Here is a 21,932-nt window from a genome sequence, read left to right as displayed (position 1 = left end):
ACTTTTAGTGTCTCTCAGCATCCACACAGCAGTACATCAGCATTTCATGCTGCTTCTGGGAGAAAGCTCTGATGTTTAACCTGGGAAGAGCAGCGTCAGGCTGCTGGAGAGCCTGGATGAAACAAGCTCACCAGTGTTGTGCAAGGCGACTTTGCAGTTCAGGAGGGGCTGTAGAAACATCACAAAACTTCTTGAGTTTCCTGCATCCCTGGGACAAACTGACAGTGGAGTAAGGGAATGAGGACACTGAAGAGAGGTGTTTATGTGTCTCGTGAGCCAGTAATCTTGCGGCTCCCCTGCTTTTATTCATCCAGCTTGCAGTGTCTAGCACTGAGGTATGCTGCACTGCCTCCTCCCTGCTTAGGTACAAAGTTGTGTGGAAATCCTCTAGAAATCCACCCTGCCATTGGGCAGGCAGCCTAGTGCGTGCCCATTTGTTTCTTTGCACGATACTCAGCGTAGCATCATCTTTGCAGAAACAGTTGTGCTTATGATATAATTCTGTAGGTTTACACATGGGTATTCCTAATTAGAATATGTGCCAGCAATCTGATGAGGCAAATGGTTACTGTGCATAGAAGTTAATTCATATCTTATTGCCATAGCACAGATAATGTTTGGAAAGATATTGTGATGCCAGCACTTAGTGGACGTGATTTCGCAGGTCACTGTAAAGGGTGAAGGAGCACCTGTGATCAAAAAATTAATTTGTTTGGGGCCACTGGTCCTCTGTCTGCAATGCAGAAGACTGGAACGTGGGAGGTCCAGTTAACAAAATTCATGTTGCTCCGAAGGTAATGCCTCTCACTTATTTTCACGGAAACTACAACAGATACAAAGAGCACAATCATGCTATCTGGTAGAGCAAATTCTCTGCTACAAAACACTATTTTTCAATGTAGTCACCACCATTAGCTCTACATTTTTGTAAGCAGTGAACAAGACCCTGCATGCTACACTCATACAAATCTGTGCCAGTAGAGGTGATCCACTGTTTCACAGCTGCTATGACATCATCGTCGCTAGGAGAATGTTGCCCACGCAGTCCATCTTTCATCGGCCTGAACAGATGGAAGTCAGATGGTGCCAAATCTGGACTATACAATGGGTGTGGTAGGACCTTTCAGCTGAGATTGTCACTGTGCTCCACGGTCTTCAGACTGGTATGGGGCCTGGTGTTACTGTGCTGCACGAGAAAGCTTGCCTTCTTCTCTGGCCTGATGGAAAGTTTGAGCCTTCAGCTTAGTCAGCATTGCAATGCAGTAGTCAGAGTTGATGGTTTGTCTGGATTCCAGGGAAGCCAGAAGGATCACCCCTTTCCTATCCCACAAGAGAGAGCTCATCGCTTTACCCGCCGAGGGCTGTTTCGTGAACTTTTTCTTTGATGGGGAATTCAAATGTCGCCACTCCTCAGACTGCTGTTTTGATGCCAGCTCATAGTGATGACATCACGTCTCATCACTGGTGATGATGTGATCGAGGGAACTGTCACCTTCAGCCTCGTGTTGATTCATTTGGTCCTGATAAACTTGCATGCAGTGTTCTTTCTGTTCCTGTGTGAGCATTTGTGGGACCCATCTGGTGCAAACTTTGTGATATTCCAACATTACCACCATCATTTTCAGTCCATTGAAACCAATATTCAGTGCCGTACACAGTTCCCTGGTTGTAATCCACCGATTTGTGTGGATGAGCTGATCGAGATGCTCTTCATTTTGTGGTGTGGCAGCTGTGCATGGCTGTCTGGAGCATGGCTTATCTTTCACATCGCTGTTGCCACTGCAAAACGCACCACCCACCACCTCTCTGTGCTCACATTCACTGGTTGGTCTCCATCAGCATTTGGCAAGAATTGATGAATGTCAGTGAGTGCCATTGTTTTAACATGGAGGAATTCAATGCCGTCCCTTTGCTGCATGTGCACTTCCATGTCAGACACTGTTCTGTCAGACTGTCCCTCTGCTGCCCTCTGTCACACGGCAGCAACATGCAATGGAATACTGGTGGGAAGGTTCAACTTCTGCTGCTGTACCTTCGAGATCTGCCTCTGATGTGGGCCAGTAGAACAAAATAGGAAGCATTACTTTTGCAGCAGCCCTTATACATGCAGTGTTAGGAAAAACCCCATCAGAATAATGAACACCAAATAGCATTTAAGTAATTCTTAAGAAAAATTTTGTAATGTCTTTAAACTTGTATAACATGGTCTGGGTATGGAAATAATTTTTCATGTATATTCAGAAATTCCTGCCTTTCTTCTGTTTTTGCTGATTTCAGTTTAGACTATGCTTTTGTTATGTTCTTGTTTAAAATAATTTTTATGACTTTCAGATTGTACTTTGGCATCCAAATGGACAATTTTTGATCAACATATTTCAAATATAATATTTAAAAAAAACTTCTAAATACTGTTGATTTTAACAAATAATAAAAAGGTTTAGGGCATTTGGACACGACTGTCAATGGTTTTATAGTGCAGGAACAACTACTGTGAGCCAGTGGTGTTAATTCTTCCGTTTCATGTGTATCTGGGGAAAAAAGAAGTTAGAGATAAGACTTTTTCAGAGGCATTCTCTAACTAATTATATTTTGGCATGCAATGAAAGAATGTGATATTCTTTCACAAATGTTTCCTTTCAACTTAAACATTGTGCAACTGGAACAGCACTTCAAAGCCAGATGCAAAAATGAAGAAAATTTGAGGTTAAGTGCTTTTTCTGTTTCTCTGTGTTCTTCTGTGGTCAGTACTGAAAGCTCTGAATTAGCAGAAAAGAGTGACTCTGGAATTTTAGCATCGGAAAGGGAATACCTACAGCTGGCGTAGTGTTTCCTAAGAGCTGTGGAAAAAGGGTAATAGAAGTCAGTGGAGGAGTTTAGATGGCCTCAGTTATGTCACTTTTAATTTTAATTGCCTTTGGACAAAAGGCATTTCCTCTTCTAGCTCAGTACTTAGAGACTGTGGAAAGGGCTTTTGCTGACTCAAAAATTTGACAATTCTTATTTTCCATCCTTTATTCTTACCTTCTTGTGGCTATCTGGCTATTCTTGTTCTTAACAAAAATAACTTTTTTTTTTTTTTTTTGCACTCACAAGAAGAAATTCAGGAATTCTGCTGCAAGATGTGCAAGGCAATTTCTGAATTGTGTAGTGAACACAGAATTTGATCACTGGAACTGTGGTCTCTGGCGGTGTACATCCTGCTTTAAGAAGGGAAAAAAAAGAAATGCTGTGAAGAGTCTCTGTGAGGTAAAAGGAGGAATATCAGTCTGGAAATGAATTCTCATCACTGAAGCTTAGGGAGTCATAGAAGTCATAGAATTGTTTGAATTGGAAGGGACCCTTAAAAGTCATCTGGTCCAACTCCCCTGCGAGGAACAGGGACACCTACAGCTACATCAGGTGCTCAGAGCCCTGTCCAGCCTGACCTTGAGAGTCTCCAGAGATGGAGCATCCACCACTTCTCCGGGTAACCTGTGCCAGTGCTTTAGTACTCTTATTGTAAAAAACTTTTTTTTCTCTTATCCAGTCTAAAACTCCCCTCTTTTAGTTTGAAACCATTTCCCCTTGTCCTATCACAAAAGACCATCATAGACAGTCTGTCCTGTCGCTACAGACCATCAACAGACCATCTGTCCTTTTCTTTTTTATAACCCCTCTTTAGATATTGAAAGGCCACTCTTGGGTTTTCCCAGAGCCTTCTCTTCTCCAGGCTGAACAGCCCCAGAACTCTGTCTGTCCTCATAGAAGAGATGTTCCATCCCTGGGCTTGTTTTTGTGACCCTCCTCTGGAGGCACTCCCAGCAGGTCCACGTCTCTCCTGTACTGAGGACTCCACATCTGGACGCAGTACTCCAGGTGAGGTCTCATCAGTGCAGAGTAGAGAGGCAGGATCACCTCGCTTGACTTGCTGGTCACTCTTCTTTTGATGCAGCCCAGGCTATGGGTGGCTTTCTGGGCTGTGAGTGCACATAAGTGGCTCACATCCAGCTTGCCATCTACCAATAGCCCCAAGTCCTTTTTGGCAGGGATTGCTCCATTCTTACATTGCCCAGCTTGTACTGATAGTGGGAATTTCCACAACCCACGTGCAAGATCTTGGCTTTGTTGAACCTTGTGAAGTTCACCTGGGCCCACTGCTTGAGCCTGTTAAGGTCTCTCCTAATGGCATCCCATCTCTTGGGCATTGTCAACTGCACCACACAGCTCAGTGTCATCTGCAAACTTGCTAATGGTGCATTGAATTCCACGGTTGATGTCATATGAGAATCAAGATTTTTGCTTTGACCCAGTTAGGATATACAACCCAGCAGTGTTGTGTCCCGCTCTTGGCATGATGTCTAACTATATAAAACTCTATACTCATTTTTTTTAGAACCTGAACTTGTAGGTGTATGGTGAAAAAGGCTATTGAGAAGAACACTGACTAGTAGTGGTGGGATGTGGAGTAAGTTTTCAGATCAATACGAATTATAAGGAGGTTTTCACTTTTCACTTCTCTGGGATATAGTACCTATCAGTTTGTTGAGTAGGTGTACATCAGTTCATAGAATGGCTTGGATTGAAAGGGACCTCAAAGCCCATCCGATTCCAGCCCCCTGTCCTGTGCCTCCCACTAGACCAGGTTCCTCGGGGCCCCATCCAACCTGGACAGCATGTATGTGTTACGTAAAGATATTTATAGTGCGAGAACTTGAATATCCTTATATCTTCTACTAGTGCTATGCGTTATTTTTCTGTCAAATCCCTCAGTAACTGGAATAAAAGCAAACTGGAGAGAAAACAGCTGTATGAAGCCATTAGGAATGTTTTCCTACCAAATTTATTAGTTGAATTTGCAAGACTTGTAAAATAAGCAGCCACTGCTTCCAGGAAAAAGGTATTAGCTAGTGAGCTATTTATCTATGTATGAATTTTCAGTTCAAGTGTAATTCACCTTGAGAATGGGTAAAATTTAGTTCATTTAATTATATTTATTTGAGGAATTTTCAGTGGCTCTTAGTGGTACCATCTGAGCTACTCAACCCAGGAGGCCTTTGAATTTAAAGGATCAGTAATATCACTCTGATAGTGCTTTAGCCAGTTCTCTGAGGAAAAGAAGAGCTAGGGAATAATTCTGTCCTTAATGTCTTTTTAACTGTCACATAGGTAATAAGACTTCAGAGTTGGTCCACTTCTTAGCAGTGTTTTCTCAGAGCGTGACCTGGCCTGGGAATGTGTCTCCTCCTTTCACAGGATGGAAATCAGACACCAAATACCCTGATTACTCCCAGGTTACAAAGGTCTTGCAGACAAGATGAACTTGTTTTACAGTGGTGTATGATTACATTAAGGCATGTGTGTGCCATGATGAAGGGCTGAACGTGATAAGCCGTAACAGCAGAAAACCTTTCTCTGAGCAAAAGTCTTGCTTTTCTCATCAGTGTCTAAGGGTAAGAGACTGGAGAGAGAAAATAATTATTCTCTAGGGCTAGGAATGCTATTTTCAGAATGATGCAGGTAACCAACTACACAGAAAGATAGAAAGGGCCCCTTATTTATTTCTTTATTTCTTAAGTATTGTATTCACATAGGCAAATTCATAACCTAGCAGGAATTTTACAAGTCAGTTAATGTTGCTGCTGATGATTAGGCAGCATCCTGATTTGACCCATGGGAATGTCTGATTGCAACTCTATACATTCCACTTGAAAATTTGCAGCTAATTTATTTATATCAACTGAAAACAGAATTGCAAATGTACCAAAAAATTCATTTTTTTTTCCAGTGCTCTTGAAACCTATTCTCACATTCCTTGGAATGAATGGAAAGCAGCTGCGTGTTTTTTGCTGCTCACGGGACTGTGTTTAGGCCGTGCATCACAATGCATACAATTATTTGCCGTAACTTGAGTCAGCACTGCAGTGCACCCTGTGCCTTGGTTTCAGCCTAGATACGCTTAATAGTGCACTGATGTTTGGTTGATGCTGAGCATTGGGTGTGCATCTGAGGCTGTGCTGGGCTGCAAGCAGCCTGCGGGCCATGGGTTGGACATGCCTGCTTTAGGCAATATTATCAATGAGAGTTGTTCTGCTACTGTTATGACTTGTGTGTACTGCAGGAAGATGCAAGATTTAGATGGAAATCTGTAGCATAGAGAAAAATAGCTCATCTGTTACTTTTGAGTTCCATTATTCAAGTTCTGCAAAGAGGAAAGGCAATAGCAAGTTAACGGGTAAGAGGATTTATTAGATTTTTTTCCTCCTGTAGAGGGAAAAGTTATTGCTTATGCCACTATTAGGGATGTGATATCCACTGGATTCTTGTCCCGTTTTTTGAGACTGCAGAAATTTGTATCTAAATTGCAGTTGTATACCAAACATGTCACTTGATTTTCAGTATCTTTATGGAGACCTTGACTCAGGAGCAGACAGTTCTGTTTAAGGTGCTTGACAGAGTTGGCATTTCTTACAGGGCAGTTCAGAAGGGTTGCTGCCTCTTCTTTGGCTGTTAAGCAAACCTAAACCCCAGGAAACTCCCCAGATAAATATAAATGAATATTTCAGGGTTTGCTCTGAAAGCTTTCTGAAAATAGAGTAATGAAAGACCTGCTTCTTGAAAAATTTGGCACAAGGAGGATATTTTGCATGCGCTTAATGTGCATCCCAGCATCTGTGGTGTGTGTTTGTTTGAGGTGCGTACCTGGGCACAGCTTCTTGTGTTCATGCACCTTGGCATGGTCCCTGTGCTTCTCCCATAGCTGAAATGTGTTTCCCATCTCATTATCTCTGGTTTGTTATAGCTTGCATAATATGATGATCTTTAAAGACACATCTTTCTAACATGCCCTCTCTCTGTTCACCTGATAATAGTACAAAGCACACTTATGAAAACAGTTGATGTGTTAAGAGTATTTAAGGCCTTGCTGTAAGGTACCCAGGAGAAGATCTGTAAGTTTGAGTACAGTAAAGAGAATGGTGATGCGTATCCTACATTTAGCTACATCTTCTATCCAGACTAACTGCCTAGCAGATAACTTAGTACATATTGCTGTGGTGACTTTGTCCCTTGTCATTATGAAAAGATACGCAGGTTGTTACTGTTCTTCAGCTGAACTCATCAACAGGGTGGTTTAGAGTAACTCTAACAGGAATCCTGAACTGGGAATACCAGCAGTGGAGATGAAGAGGCAGAGAGGTCCACCATGGGTTGCATTTGATGTTAGGTCTGCAGGCTCGGTAGCTGTGTGTTGTATAACAAATTGGCTGCAGCTGGAGCATTCTGTGCATGAATGTAGCCCATTACAGTCAGGCCACTGGCCGGCTGCGTCCTTGCATTACTGTTTCTTCTAGGGACACACGCTTCTGTAGCTCTGCATCCATTCTTTGGCCTTAAAGTTTTGTTCCATACTCTTGTTCTAATTTTAGTTTGTTTTGGGGTATTTCTCTTGGCAGAATTATCAAAAAGCAGACCAAGACCGTATGGGTTAGTGATTCCAATTAGTACCAATGCAGATGGAAGCTATATCTCCAATATACTCTCTGCAAGCCATCAAAGAAGATCAACGCGGGAGGTATCCCAGAGCCCCAGACAGCTGTATTTTAACGTCACCGCGTTTGGAAAGGAATTCCATCTCCGGCTGAAACCCAACACTCGTTTAGTGGCTCCTGAGGCAGTGGTGGAGTGGTACGAAGACTCTGTGGAAAGTGGAAATGGAAATGATGCTGGTAACACAAGTCAGACTAGATCTGCTACAGAGAGGTTGTGGAAAAGAGAGCCCCTGTGGACCAACTGCGCTTACGTGGGAGACATAACTGACATCCCTGGAGCTTCTGTTGCAATTAGCAATTGCGATGGTCTGGTAAGGCTTATTTAATGGCATTATTGTCAGGCGTTTTATCACTTTGTACACAGCTTTTGTTGCTTTTGACTATACAATACTAATGATCTCACTTAAAAAATCTCCATTTCATAAATTCCTAAGAAAATGCTTCAGTATACATTTATGCATAGTTCTTTGATTTAATCTGGGATAATTGTTTTCCTTGTTACTTTCCTGAGGTGGTGGTACAAATGGGAAAATTTATAATTAATTACTTTAACACTTAAATGAGTGAGCATAGAATTTGGCATGCAAATTGTCACTGTTTACTTCTTGGGCATCAAATTTGCAGGCTGCCCTGTCGTCCAAAAATAGCAAAAGACTTAAAATCTAAAGGATTTATTTGTGAAGTAGGCATCTTTTTTTTTTATGTGTAGTTCTATTTTATCTGAAGGTATCATATGAGAGTTGACTGATTCACATCTATAAATGATTTGTTCTCAAAACCATGCCAGCCTGGTTGCTAGGTTAGTTAAGAACGCGTTCTATTTCATTGCGGCTTCAGCAGTTGCAGTGACTGGCTTGGTACACAGATCTCATATTGAAAGACTGGAATATATTGAGTACACATACCATTCGTTAATTCAATCATGCGGTAAAGAAGGCTAACAATACTTACCTTGTGCTCTTTAAGTAGCAGGAGCAGCGGTGGAACATGGCTGCAACATCCAGGAAGATTAATGTAGTGGTTACTCTACTGCTATTCAGGGGAGGAATCATATGAACAAGTCTGCAACAAGAATCCCTTCTTGGAAATAGGTTTCCCTCTTCCTGTCACATTCCGGAGATGTTAATGATTTGATTCCGTTTTGTGATAAGTGCTGGCTAGCAAACCTCCCAGCTTCTGCAGAATGTAATTTATTTCAGGTAAAGCAGTCACTGTGTGACTGTCTGCATAAATGTCTGAAACTCCTCATTCAGTGCGTAGGGCTGTGCGTTCTGTTTTTTCTTGTTTCCTTCTGCTTTTTAGCGGAATCTGCTGCCAGTGTGCTGTGTTTACAGAGGTCATGCAGACATCTGCCTGGATAGACAGGGCCTTGGATGTTACTCTGACAGTGAATGAGACCTCTGGGCTGAGAGCTGTGTTTTATCAGTAATCCTGAATGAAGTTCTTGCGTTAAGTGCCAGAGCACTTTAAGACTGCAAATTGGATTAAATGGAATTAGATTAAGGGGTACAGCAATATCGGCAGGGATCGCCATGTGGCTGACAAGCTGCTTGTGTTGTGTTTTCAGTTACTGAAGTAGTTTCTGTATTCCCAAACCTCCGCATATGTAAGAAGAAGCCAACAGGTGCCAGCAAGATCCTAAAGAACAGGAGGTTTCTGAGTTGTGCATCATATTGCCGCTGTTTTCCCACAGAACCCAGGAGAAGCCCCTCAGGTGCTTTCCATGGTTTTAGGGGCTGAACTAGGGGAAAATGTGCTTTTTGTTTAAGGAGAAGAGTGGGTGAATGCTCCTGAGTCACTGTTGTCTCTCTTCATCTCAACATAAGCTATCCTGTGCAGTCTTTGAGGGGCTTCTTTAAGCCCCTGAGCCACCTACCACGTGGCAGGATTGGAAAGCACCATCGGAGCATGTGTGTGGTGTGAAGGGGTGAGCTGTCTGACCCTCCTGCCAGCAGCAAGCCTTAGTGGACACTCTGGCCCCTGTGCTGCATTTTACACTGCTGCTGAGGGACTCCCAGGCTGGCGAAGAGCTAGAGCAGCAGCTTTACTGCTCCCTGTTTTGGGCAGCTGTAATGACAACAGTTTGTGCTGAAAAGCAGCTTTTTGGAGTGCTTCAGCTTGCTTACTTCACCTAGCTGTTGTAGTCTTTAGGAGCTCTAAACAAATGTGTGAAATAAATAATCCTGAAGATTGATGACATTTCAGTTGTTCTTTTCTCCCAACAGCTCTAGGGTTAGCAGAAATAGCTGTAAGTTAGCATTTCTGACTTCCCTGCTGCTGTACTATGCTTCTGTCAACCAAGCTAGAATAGTTGATCCTCAGTGTATTCTAAATCTGTGAAGAGTGAGATGATACGGCTTAACAGAAACTGGAACAACTGTGAGAAATTCTATGGCCATGTATCTATTTGAAATATTTATTTTTGACTTCAAAGAAATGTATGTACTTGCCAGGGTAGTCCGCCCAGGTTCTTACCTTGCGGGAAAAATAAAAAGGAATCGCTATAATTACAATTCACTCACTGTGTAGCGTATAAAGCAAGGTTGATATCATCAGTGACAGCAGAAAAGCACTTGACTTCCACCAGTTGGCAAAAGCCCTCACAAATTTTAATTTGTGTGTGAGGAGATTTTAATTATGACTCTTAAGTCACCTGCTGACTGGTGGGCCAAATTATGTTTTGCATTAACCTTTACTTTGTAAAGACTGCTGTATTTCATATTGTTCAGTGTTTGCTTTCAGTGCTTAGATGTATGAGGTTATGAGGAACACAGTGGTGCTGAATTTGTTCTCTTCATTGTAAGTATACAAAAGTATTGGCATTTACACTAGTAGAGCAGGATTTCGTCTGTGGTCTCTTCCCGAATCTGAACTTACATTTTAAAAAACAAAATACTTAAACACTTCTGTTATGAAACAGTTTACATATCTACTTTTGCAGTAAAAGTCGCCTGCATGCCATAAGTTTTGCAAATTCCTATCTTCCCATCTGTTTAATATCCCTTGAAAATAACTGCTTGTTACAAAGATCACATGCATGTGCATGCACTTGTCATAGCAAAAGAACACTTAATTCGTCATGTAGAAGCTGCCTGTTGTTTACATTACTGTGTTTAAAAAAAAAATAAAGTAGCATTAGCATTTGTCAAGTTACTCACTAAGAATGTGAGTGACAGCTTATGATAATAATAAAATAAACCCTGTTTCATGTTTTCCATATGTAAGACTCGGGACGCGTAGATTTGTAAAGTTAATTGTAACTTGGGCATTGTAAGGCAGTGCTGCATTTCAGAAAGCTGATGTTTCCTTGGGTTTCTGTGGTATATTTCTCCGGTTACTTTCATCCCACAGTGGCAGTATTTATTGTCATAATATTTATAGAGTTTGTCAAATACTTGACAGCATTGCAGCAAAACTTGTACCTGAGTTGAGTTGTCAAGCAAAATCATCCTTAGAGTCTGCCTAGCACGTGGAGAAGTCCTCACTTGTCTCATTTCAGGAGGTGTGGTTTGTAGCTCATTGCTGAATTTGGCCTTCCGGTAATTATGGCTGATATTTACTGTAGTTAACCCTGGCTTTATCTCCTCTGTATGTTCCTGTTAGTATGGCTTGCTCTGCTCTGGCAGCCCTGTGAAGTTAAGATGATGCTGGTGCAATGTGTTGTTGATCCAGCACTGGGAAGGGAAGGGATGAGTGTTGATGAAAAGAAAATCTGATGCTTTTTCTAGAAGGTTATCTTTGTGTCATTCTGACATTCATGAGCTGAAAACAGTATCCTTTGGCTCTGTGGGTTTAGGAAACTGAAGCCTGTGATCTCTTATCAGAGAAGGATAGAAGGAGAAAAGCTCTCAGCGACTTTCATCTGCAGGTGATGAAATCTGTTTAGAGATAGCAGCCTAGATTTAAGTCCACTTTGCCTTTTCTTTATTTAGTTTTGGTTTAGTAAATGTTCAGAAGTAGAATATGTTGCATTGTATGAGCTCAGCAAGATCAGGAGGAAGGCTCAGTTCAACCAAACAATTCATGCAGGGTGTGTGGTCTTCCCTCACACACTCACAGTTCTCCAGTTCTTGCATTCCCGTTTCTTGTTCTGCTTCCTTCTTGCTGGTGCCTGTACAGCAATGTTTCACCTCAGTGCTTTTCTGCTGTTGATCTCATTAGGCACAGACTGACCAAGGGGAGTCAGCATTACAAAAGGTTAGGGCAAGCATTCCTGCCTAAGCTGCACCAGCCCCCTGAGTAGTAATTTCCCTTCTATACTCCTTATAAAGATTGTACAAACAGTCATGAAGGGCCTTTTATTATAGAATCATAGAATATCCCGAGTTGGAGGGAACCCATAAAGATCATCGAGTTTAGCTTGTCAGATGGTATTAATGGTGCCTTCTCTTTTGGGTAACTGTGGGAACAGGTTTTGTGCCTTGCTGAACTAAATGGAATGTTTTGTCTACTATATATGCCTAACCAAGGTAGCTAAAGTTATTCTACTTCCAGGTGCATGTACAGTGGGCAGTATGTTAGTGCCTGACTTCGGTGGTAAGTTTCCTGTTCTAAGACACCAAGATGCTACAGTAGGTTTAATGGTTTTGAGGAGTTTACTGTTCAAAAATGACTGAAGCCTGTCTGGCTTTGTAATTTTGTTACTAAAAAAGTAGGTGTGTGTTTCTGGAGCAGCATATGGTGATAGAAAAGTGGGAAAACAATTGTATGTTAAAGGAGGTGGAGGTCAATCAGTTCAAAGCATAGGAGGCATTTTTCACAGGTTGCTTGTGCCTCGTGCAGTGCTGTACCTGCTGTGAAGACACAGAAAATGACTCTCTTCAAACAAACATTGCAGGTGTTTCAGATTGTAAACAAAGAGAACACAGCAAATGTTACATTGGGAATTAACAAGGTAGAGGCTTTTAAATGAATCTCTGCTTTTGTTGTGAATAAATACTTTCTCAATTTTTTTCTCAATTTTTTTCTGTGTTGTAAAAAAAAAAAAAGTTTCTCATTTAGCTTACTTCCTTTTGCAACAAAACCCAAACAGATGTTGGTATGTGATGCATTAGACCGTACTTACTATGGAGTTTGTCTCTGTCGACATATGTCTCCTTGTTTGAGTTGTGATCTGGTTTATGTTCACATTTATGGAATGCAAGAAAGTGTGGATGTTGCCTTGTGTTTCTTATCAGAGCGTTAGGTACACTACCTTTAAATGCAAGGGCCAGCCCCACTGTGCTAAGTTTTCTGTCTTTGACTTTAGCTGCCAGGAAAAATGTGACTTATTTTACCAGGCAGCCACGACCTCCAGGGCTGCGTACACTCATCTGGAAGAATGACTCTTTGCAAATGAGAGCCCTTCAGTAGGCTACTTGCCTTTTCACGTGCAGCTGTTGAACCAGGAGAATCCTTAAAGACAGGAAAGCTGTCAGGAATCTATTATTATTTGTGACAGATGATACCTCACTTGCTTATTTTCATCCCTTTTTTCTAAGGATATCAAGACATGAAGAAACTTGTGTATGTCTTTGAAGCCATTACAGTCAGTACTTTTATGCACATTTATGTTCAGCTGTCGGTATTTTGGGGGTTTCAGCAAATCCTGAGTCTTGTTTTGATTTTCTGACATTACAGTCCCCTAGTACAGATCTCTTGAAAGCAGGGACTTCTCAAATGTTAGTCTGACTTTGTGTCTGAACTTCACCCTTCATGAAAGGAAGCTAATGAGAGTCTCCTCGGTGGTTTTGGCATTCTTTTCATTACTGGCTACAGAGCCTTTGAAGTGTTGAAATGGAGGGATGTGCAGAGATGTGCGCAGTTACTTTCCTTTGTGCAAATATGTTTGAGAAAGTCAGACAAGAGAGACTTCCAGGAAGATTTAAGATTCAGAAAAACCCTTAAGAGTACACTTAAGTTAAGGATGTGCCTGAACTTAAGTGCCTACCTGGATCGAAGCAGTTTTGAGGTGTTTTGATTAATTTCAAATGCTTCTTATTACCCATTGTTCCACCAGGTTTTGAGTGAAGGCAGGTTTCGTGTTCACGTACTGGCACTGATGCATTGTTTCAGCATGATTTCACCCATGCTGGGGAGGTTACGTTACTAAATGGTGAAATAGCTTTCTAGGAGCTGGTGATCCTTTGCTCTCAGCTTTTAGAAAAGTGTTTTGGAGACAAACAGCTGAATTTCTGCTGAGCATTTAGCATATGGGAATCTCTTCTAAAGAAGAATATCACCAGGGATCCACTGTCAAACAGGGCTATGTGTGCGGGGTGTGGGGCTGCAGGAAGGAAACGGAAGAATCGTGACATGTGAACAGCTGCAGTGAATGTAGTGGGAGCCAGCTGTGATGGGCAGAGGTGTGGGTGCTCTCGAGGGTGTATGAGATGTGTCCTGAGGCTGGAAATGGGGCTGTGGCCCCATGAGCTCTCCCCCAGACTGAGGATGGCGTGGGAAGCAGTGCACTTCCACAGGCCGGGCTGTGCCTGAGCAGACATCTGTAACCTGGCACATTGTGGGAGCACGGAGCAGGCAGCTGGGGAGATAGACCGGCGTACTGACCGTGTGCTGCTCTGTGCAGATGGTAGCAGTATCTCAGACTGATGTAACATTTTTATATTTGTGCTGCCTCTCGTGTTGAGCGCTTCCCACAGTAATTACATCCTTGCAGTGAACTCCCTTGGCCTGCCATGCCTGTTCTTACCACTTGCATTTCACTGTTCTTGGCAGCCCTGCAGACTTATTAACTGGGCTTGATATGTTGCAGCTGCCTCTCTGAACTGACAGGCCTGGCCTGGGAACCTCGGTCAGTCCCCCTGGCTCGACAGAACATGCCGCTGGGTCAGTCGCCTTTGGTTGCTGTTAGGCTGGGCTTGGAGTTCATCCCTGTCACAGCTCTGGTACGTAGCGCTTCCCAGAGGCAGACAGAGACTTCCCAGGCACGGTAATCCGCAGTAAAGGGAATTTCTCAATGTTCAGAAACTTGGAAAAATGCAGTGTCATCATGTCAGTTATTCAAGGTTTCAGGCTCCTTACATAAGACACTATGAGTTAGGAGTATTGAGAAGGGAGGTGATGGTGATGAAAGCAAAATGTCAATACAGTCTAAAATGATATAATGTAGAAGATCCTTTTGTATTTCTAGTTTGGTTCTTCGTGAGATTGTCACTCAAGGCAAGCTAGTGCTTCATCTTCAGAGGATGTAATGTCGTCAGTTTATGCCAATGTTTGCTCAAGCTCCATATATTTCTTGCCTGATTTTATAAGTTATTACAGTGGAGCCTGATTTGGGCTAACGATGGATTTGCCTCTGCTTCATAAGAGACCTCACTCTTAGCCATGTGTCATTCTCTCCTCCTCTGTTACGTCTGTCCCATTCTTGCTTAGAATGGATTCCCCTTGCCCATGCAAGAACTTCCTTTTTTTTCTTTTTCTTCCAAAGCCCACACCAAAACTCATTTTTTGTGAAGCTTCCTCTGTTGCAGGAAAGCGCCCAAGAATTTGTGCCTGTATTGTTCTGGGAAGACAGATACCTTAGGTAGATAGATGAACCACTTGGAGACTTCTGCAAAAAAATGACATAACCAGCTGAAGGGAAGGGAGGAGATGTGAGGTTTTCCAAGTCCCAGCTCTGCTATTAACCCTCTCTGCCTCCCCTCCCTGTTCCTCAGAACTGTTACCTCAGCCCATTATCAAAGTAAAATGAAACCCACGTGAAATGGAAGCTCTTTTTCAGAAATGCAGGGTGAATCTCTTTGCTTCAGCAAGTAGTTTTGGAAACTGCTGTTGTTCATCCTGACTTTGTGCTTACCCATTTGAGGATGGTGAACTGGGGAAACCTCCATGCTTTGTGTTTACTGTATGTAGTAAAAAGGACTGTGCTCAGAGTTTCCACTTAGTTGTATGGTTTGTGTTTTCGAGGCTGATTCACCCATTAAGCCCTCTTCTGAAATGATAATTTTCCTATGGGTTGCAGTTCTGTCTCCCTGCTGTTCCAAGGATTGCGTGGTCATAGGAAAAACTGAATAGACGTGCAGTAGTATTGCTATGGACTTAATGTAGATCAAGTTAGGCCAGAATATAAGGAGCCGCACAAATATCTTTCATAGCGTGGAAATGTACAATCAGTTTGGATAATAGGTTTTCCAAATGGAAAAAGGTGTCATGTGTATTTTAAAATGGAGCACAGCAGTGAAAGGCCTGACGGTCTCACTGATGTGTAGAGGACCCTCCAGCAAGAGCTGTTTTCCTCCTTTGTGGAGAGATGCAGAGGCAACCCTGTTTCCTCTTCCCTCTGCAAAAGGTGCTGAGAAGAATCCTCATTAAGGAAAAAAAATCAGACTGTGGGCTAATTAGGATGAAACAAACAAAAACCAAACCAATTACTGGAATAAAATACGTCACACATCCCTACACCATTGTGCCTGTCTGCCCAACTGAGGTTGAGGAGAACAGCTCTTACCACAACAAAGCAAAGGGACTTTGAAGGGGTCGCAGATCTCTTGTGTTTGGAGTATGAACAAAGAGCTAAAAACATATTTCTTCTGAGAAAAGGGATCATAAACAAGCTTGAGATTATTTTGTTTCCCTCTCCTGTAGCCTTCACCAAGTGTCATTTCTCAAAAGAAGGAAAGAACAAGGACTGGGACCATTAGCAAATTTGAGTGAAGTGTTTGGAGCCTACATTTCAAGTAACTCAGTTTTCCCCCTCATTGCTTTGTAATTCACTGCTCCAAACTGGGACAAACACTGGGATGCTGGTTCCTCTAGAACCCGAGGCGGGGCCTGTGTCTGGGCAGTCTGTACTTGATGCTGCAAATTTTTTTTGTGTATTTTTCAGGAGTCTTGACAGACTCCTGTATAAACCGTCCAAAGATTAAATGCTTTAAGTTCCTTCTTCAAGCCATGGCGTGAGTGATGCTTGATCAGGAAATAGGGGGAAAAAACTTGTAAGCTTGCTTAAGAACAGCCAACTTTGAAAAGATCTCTGTTTTAGCAGTGTCAAAGATTATTTTCAATTGAAAAAAGAGCATCTTTGTACTTAAGAGCACGTCTATTTGAAAAGGAATATATTTATGAAATTTTCCACATTATTAGCCAGGTAACGTCTGTATGAACGCATCACTTAATGCTGTGTGTATTTGGCTTTGGTGTAGTCTATTTAGCAGCACAATCAAATTCAAGATAAAGCAGTTTTAAACTGTGTTTAACTGTGTTTAAGACTCCTCAGTAATATTAGTGTATGCGTCTGCCTTAATTCTAGAGGATTGTCCCAGCTTCTGATGGGTTGACTAAAATCACTTTCTGTGTTGCAAAAATCCTGGGCTTTGTTACATGTTTTTTACTCTTTAATGAAAGCGTTGCGTTGCCACGAGCATATTTTCTAGACCTCTGTTGTAGGAGAGAACTTTGCATCTTTTGCTTTGTTGGAAAAAATCCTATTTGAAGTACGAATGTGTTGCGCAATTTCCTTTCCCATAGTTTGATGCTTTAATTGTCATTTAATTCCTTCCCCACTCAGTTCTTCTAGCGTATTCCAGTAAGGCTGCGGTGCCTGCTTTATGCCCTGTGCTTACTTTCAGGTTCCGTGGATGCTGGAGGGTGAACGTGTGGGCTTGTGCTTGCATACATGCACTTAGGAAAACCTTACATAGAGAAAAACCTTGTGCTTCTCAAGGGGACTGTAGCAGTTAAACTTGACAATTATTGACTTTATTAGCTCTTAGTTTATTTTTGAATATTTTGATGTGGCATATTTTAAGGAAAGGAAGTATGTCTAAAATATATTTTAATTCCATGTGAACCCATCTGGAGATGTGTGTGTGTTATAAAGCAGAATGGCTGTGTTCTTATCATCTCTTTGCTTAATCTTCATTTCACTGATAGAGTGGCTTACAGAGACGAGAAAGCGGTTAAGGTATAAAAGGGATGCTTGTTTATGACTATGAATATGTGAAAACAAACATCTCCCATGCATAATTTGGACAGTTTCGCGTTTATATTCCAAGTGTGTCCCTACAGAACGGTTACGGTTTTACAGCTCTTCTTGTGCTGAACTTGATGGAAAATAAATTCTGCTAAACTGCTCCTTTGCCCTTACATTTAGAGTGTGCATACTCTAGCATTTTTGAGGTATGAGGGCTATGCAGAGGGAAAACAGAAAGTTGCCCGTTTTTGTATAATTAAATAAAAACTTTCTCCCTTCATTCCACCCTCAGAACACTACTGAGACCGCTCTCGAGTCCACATTTTCCCAGGTTGCGCAGAGCCCAAGAGGAGCAGGTGTGGGTGCTGAGCACGTCCCATCAGAAGCAGCGTTGGGTGGTGTGGAGGTGGCATTACCAGCACTGGCTTTGACATCAGCATCTGGGGCCAGAACTCTCCTGTCTTGGCAGTCCTGGCACATGCTTCACTTAAATAACCTGTTCCACGTGCAGCAACAAAGTGAGATTCAGTGCTTATTTCATCAGTGTTTGTTCCACGAGTATTGCTGTGTAGTAAATAAACTTCTGCTGTCATTTGTGATTACCTAGCATGTGGTTGGTCGGAGACTTGAGCTGCCTCTATTTACTGGAGGAGGTTCCCTTCAGCTGTCAGAGTAGCCTTGGGAATGTTTTGCCTTGTTGGCCTACTGCCTTCAAACTCTTGAGTTTTCTGTTCCTTCCCCGGAACTCATTTCTTCAGTCCCAGGCAAAACTCAGGGCATAGGAGGGGTGGAAACTGCAGATTTCTATGGGACATATATAGAGAGTGCATATGTCGTCAGCCCATTGCTTCCCTTCATCTCCAGCTTCCTCAGAAAGATCAGCAGGGCAAGTGGGGCTTGGATGGATTGCATTTAGGGCACAGTGGTGTACAAGGTGCTGGCATTTGTGTGCTTTTTCCTTGGCAGGCTGGAAGGGTATTCTCCTCTTGGGAGTTCCTTCTACAGATGGATCTTTGCAGAATGAAATTAGGTTGGAATGAATGAGGGAATAGTTTCCAGCAGACTACTCTTCAAGCTACCGAAGTTTTGAGGTGTTGTTGGCCCAACCCAGCTGTCTCTCTCTGTCTTTATCTTTTGTAAGAATATGTTGTTCTATCCACCAGCAACTGTATCAAATACAACTTTATCTAGGGAAGGAGCTTTTCATTGGAATACCTTTCCAAAGCGTTACTGACGGATTCTGTTTCAGTGGGATTATTTCCATCCTTGTACCGTGCAAGGGGTTAGGTGCACCGCCAGTGCTGTAGATGGGGAGTGTTAGTAAGAAAATAAGAAATTAGAAACTAAGACAGCTTGTGAAACAGGTGTTGGGGGTCTGGGAAAAAAATTAAGGGAAACGGACACAAAAAAACGTTTGTGAATACATAGGGCTATCTTTGTCATGCTGCATCAGTCCCTTTGATTTATATTCATAACTGCTCTTGCTACCTTTCCCTTTCTCTTTTCAAAACCTTCAACAAATCCACATAAATTGTAATAAATCTGTTAAAAAGCTTTGACTGAATTGCTGAGCCCCTTCTCTGCTGTGACTGACCTTAAAAAGAACTGCAAGCCCTCACCATCTGCTGGCACCTCAAGGGGGGACAACCCTATTTCCTGAAGCATGACTACACTTAGCAAATGCTTAGAAGCTTAGCAGAGCAAATGTCTTTTTCACATGGTAAAGAATCACCCAACCGCAACTGTTACTGGTACCAGCAATTCCTTAATAGCTGGAGACAGAAACGAGATTTTCTTGGTTGTTAGCAGAGAGAGCCCTTCATGTTGGCAAGACCTCTTCCTAATTTCATAAAATCAGGTGTGGTGTTTTTTTTTTTTTTTTTCCTCACCTGACTGGTAGGCTGCAGTAGCCGCTGGCAAGGGCATTAAGCCTTTCTTTCTACCTGAATGAAGAATTGTTATGGATAAACGCTTCATGCTGAAAACTACCCTCCTGGTCTCTGTGGGATCTGTGGCCCTGGCTGCACTCAGGAACCAGAGGGTAAACGTTTCTTCCCTGGTGTCTCTGGGATTAGGTGGTTTTCCCCTTTGTTGCATCCAGAGGGAGAGCTTTCTTTCATTACCTTGTTATTGCCGTATCAGGTTCTTTTGTAGGTTTTGGAGGAAATCAGTTTCCAGAGGTCTTTTGCAGTTTTCTCCCTTGAACTATATCCATTCAAGAAAGGTGAAGGTGGTTTAGTTTTTTTGGTTTTTTTTTTTTTTGGAATGGGCTCGCAGGAAGCATCTGTATGACGCTTTTTGAAGACTTAGAACTTTTTTTTTTTTTTTTGATATTTTTCTTAAAACAAGGTCTCTGTTCTCCTTTCAAGAGAAAATGGCAGCAGGATATTAAATAATTGAAAGCAAGGATGAAAGTAGAATCACTCCCTTCTGTTCGACTGTCCTGCATAATTCCTCATCCTTCACTTAAGGAGTGATAAGATGACTGGTGCCCATACTGTTACTGTATCTTTTAGGCAATACTTCTACTACTCATTTTTTTGTAAGCTTTCTGTATGTCTTTTGCTGGAGCAGCAGCAATGAACAAAATTTCCTATTCGAAAGCGTGTTTAAAGAAAGTGAAAATAAGACTGTTTTATGATACCAAAGGAAAATAAAAAAGGAGGTTGGAAACAAGAAAAACAGCCTTGATTGGAATTCACAGAAAGGCATAATTGTTTAGCTGACTTTAAAGAATATTTCATCTGATCATAGAAAGTTGAAATTCCAGAAGGTCTCTGTATAGTTGACTGGCAGACCTCTTTGCCTGACCGAAGAGTTGATCAGAAGCAAATCATTTCATGATCTGTTGCTGCATCAGGTGATGCAGCTCTTACTGAGGCCATGGGAGATGCAGAAGGACCATGGGTAGCTCATGTGCTGAGGTGCAAGGAGGGAGGGAGCTTCTGGCCTTCCTTTGAAATTATTCTAAACATCAGGTGGTATATGGTTGCCCAGGGAAGCTGTGGATGCTCCATTGCTGGAGGTGCCCAAGACTGGGTTGAATGGGGCCCTGGACCCCCCCAATCCAGTGGGTGGCAACCAGCCCATGGCGGGATATTGGAACTGGGTGGGCTTTTAAGGTCCCTTCCAACCCAAGGCATTCTGTGGTTCTGCTGTGTGGAACTGCTGTGTCTAAGTGAGCACAGTCAATGCTCCTCATTTTGTCCTGTCTCATAAGAGTCAGAGCAGAAAGTGTAACTAGTTGAGCAGTCTGAAGTGTGCTGCGAAGCAGAAAAATGGGAATTTACGTATTACCCATATTTGCATCTTCTCTGCTCTAGGTACTGCTGATTTTTAGTAGTAACTTCTATTTAAAAGCATGCAGACCTACTCAAAAGTCAACAAGGAGGAATAGCCAGTACTATTGCATTTGGCATGTAGAAGATAAGCCCACGCTTGGGGAGGTGAAGACACATCAGAGAGTGAATCTGAGCCTCAGTTAAATGATAGTGTCCTTTGTGAAGGTGGTTAAAAACAGCCTGAAACAAAACTCTGGTGACTGGAAGCTGCTCTGGATGTCTATTTTGTAGCTGTTACTGAATCACACCCTTTGGTCTTGGATATGTATTTTTACAAACCAGTGTTTTCAGGGCAGTTTGACAAATAATTTCCTTTCTGGATTTTTGCTTTTTGTTCCCAAAGTAACATATGCTTCTTAAACTTTTTTGTTCCTGGAGACTCACAACTAACAGTTTATAAAATAGCTCAAGGTTATTAAAATTAGAAAGAACAACCCTTTTTTATAGTTTCAGTAATAAAAACCAGATTGTGTAACTTCTGTGGATGCTTGATAACACATACAGTGCATATGAATTGGGTGCTCATTCATGTTCTGCCTTCACATATCACATGTGGTAAAGTGTGTGTCTCAGTAAAAGAAAGTAAATAGATACTGAAATAGTCAATGTTCTCAAAACTTAATCCTTGTACCCTCTCTCAAAGCTCTTACTGACTGTAGTGTTTGTACTGAATTTGAAACTGCATTTTGTAGAGTAGAGATACAGAAGCCATATTCAGTAATGCCTTTTTTCATGTCCCTTGTTTATTCAGCACCATACTTATTTGTATCTGGAATTTCACCTCAGAGCCACATGGTCTGAGGTTTCCAAAGGTTTCCCTTCCAAAGGGAGCAAGAAACAAGGCAGGGTGGAAAGTATCGTGCAGTGTTGCTGGAAAAAAAAAAAAAGGAAAAAGCAGAAGGCAGGCAAGTTGGGTTTGTCTACTGTAGGAACTGACCATCTGTGTGCAAGTTCTTACCTTATTTGGAAGGTCCCATGGAAATTCTAATCATCGCTCTGTGATCCAGGCTCTGAAAGAATTATGGAAATATGTTAGTCACTTTGACCTCCTGACCTCATATTTCATCATGAATTGCTTGAAATGATGGATAAAGCTTAGGCACTATTGTTCCTGTTAATGGGCTAAAATATTTGCTTTTCTTAGATTTATAACTC

General features: G+C 42.0%; 1 protein-coding gene across 2 annotated transcripts in view; it reads left to right on the top strand.

Moving 5' to 3' along the window:
• Positions 1 to 21,932, top strand: part of ADAMTS3 (ADAM metallopeptidase with thrombospondin type 1 motif 3) — a 134,748-nt gene that overhangs the window by 6,102 nt on the left and 106,714 nt on the right. For both annotated transcript variants that reach the window (XM_021396767.1, XM_021396766.1), the window contains exon 3: positions 7,431 to 7,837. In XM_021396767.1, coding sequence (XP_021252442.1) covers positions 7,431 to 7,837 — 407 coding nt within the window. The remainder of the gene's footprint in view (positions 1 to 7,430; positions 7,838 to 21,932) is intronic.

This window comes from Numida meleagris, chromosome 4 (genome assembly GCF_002078875.1).
Source record: "Numida meleagris isolate 19003 breed g44 Domestic line chromosome 4, NumMel1.0, whole genome shotgun sequence".
Taxonomy (NCBI): Eukaryota; Metazoa; Chordata; class Aves; order Galliformes; family Numididae; genus Numida; species Numida meleagris.
Note: the sequence above shows the minus strand (reverse complement) of the source record. Positions and strands in the feature narration are given on the sequence as shown.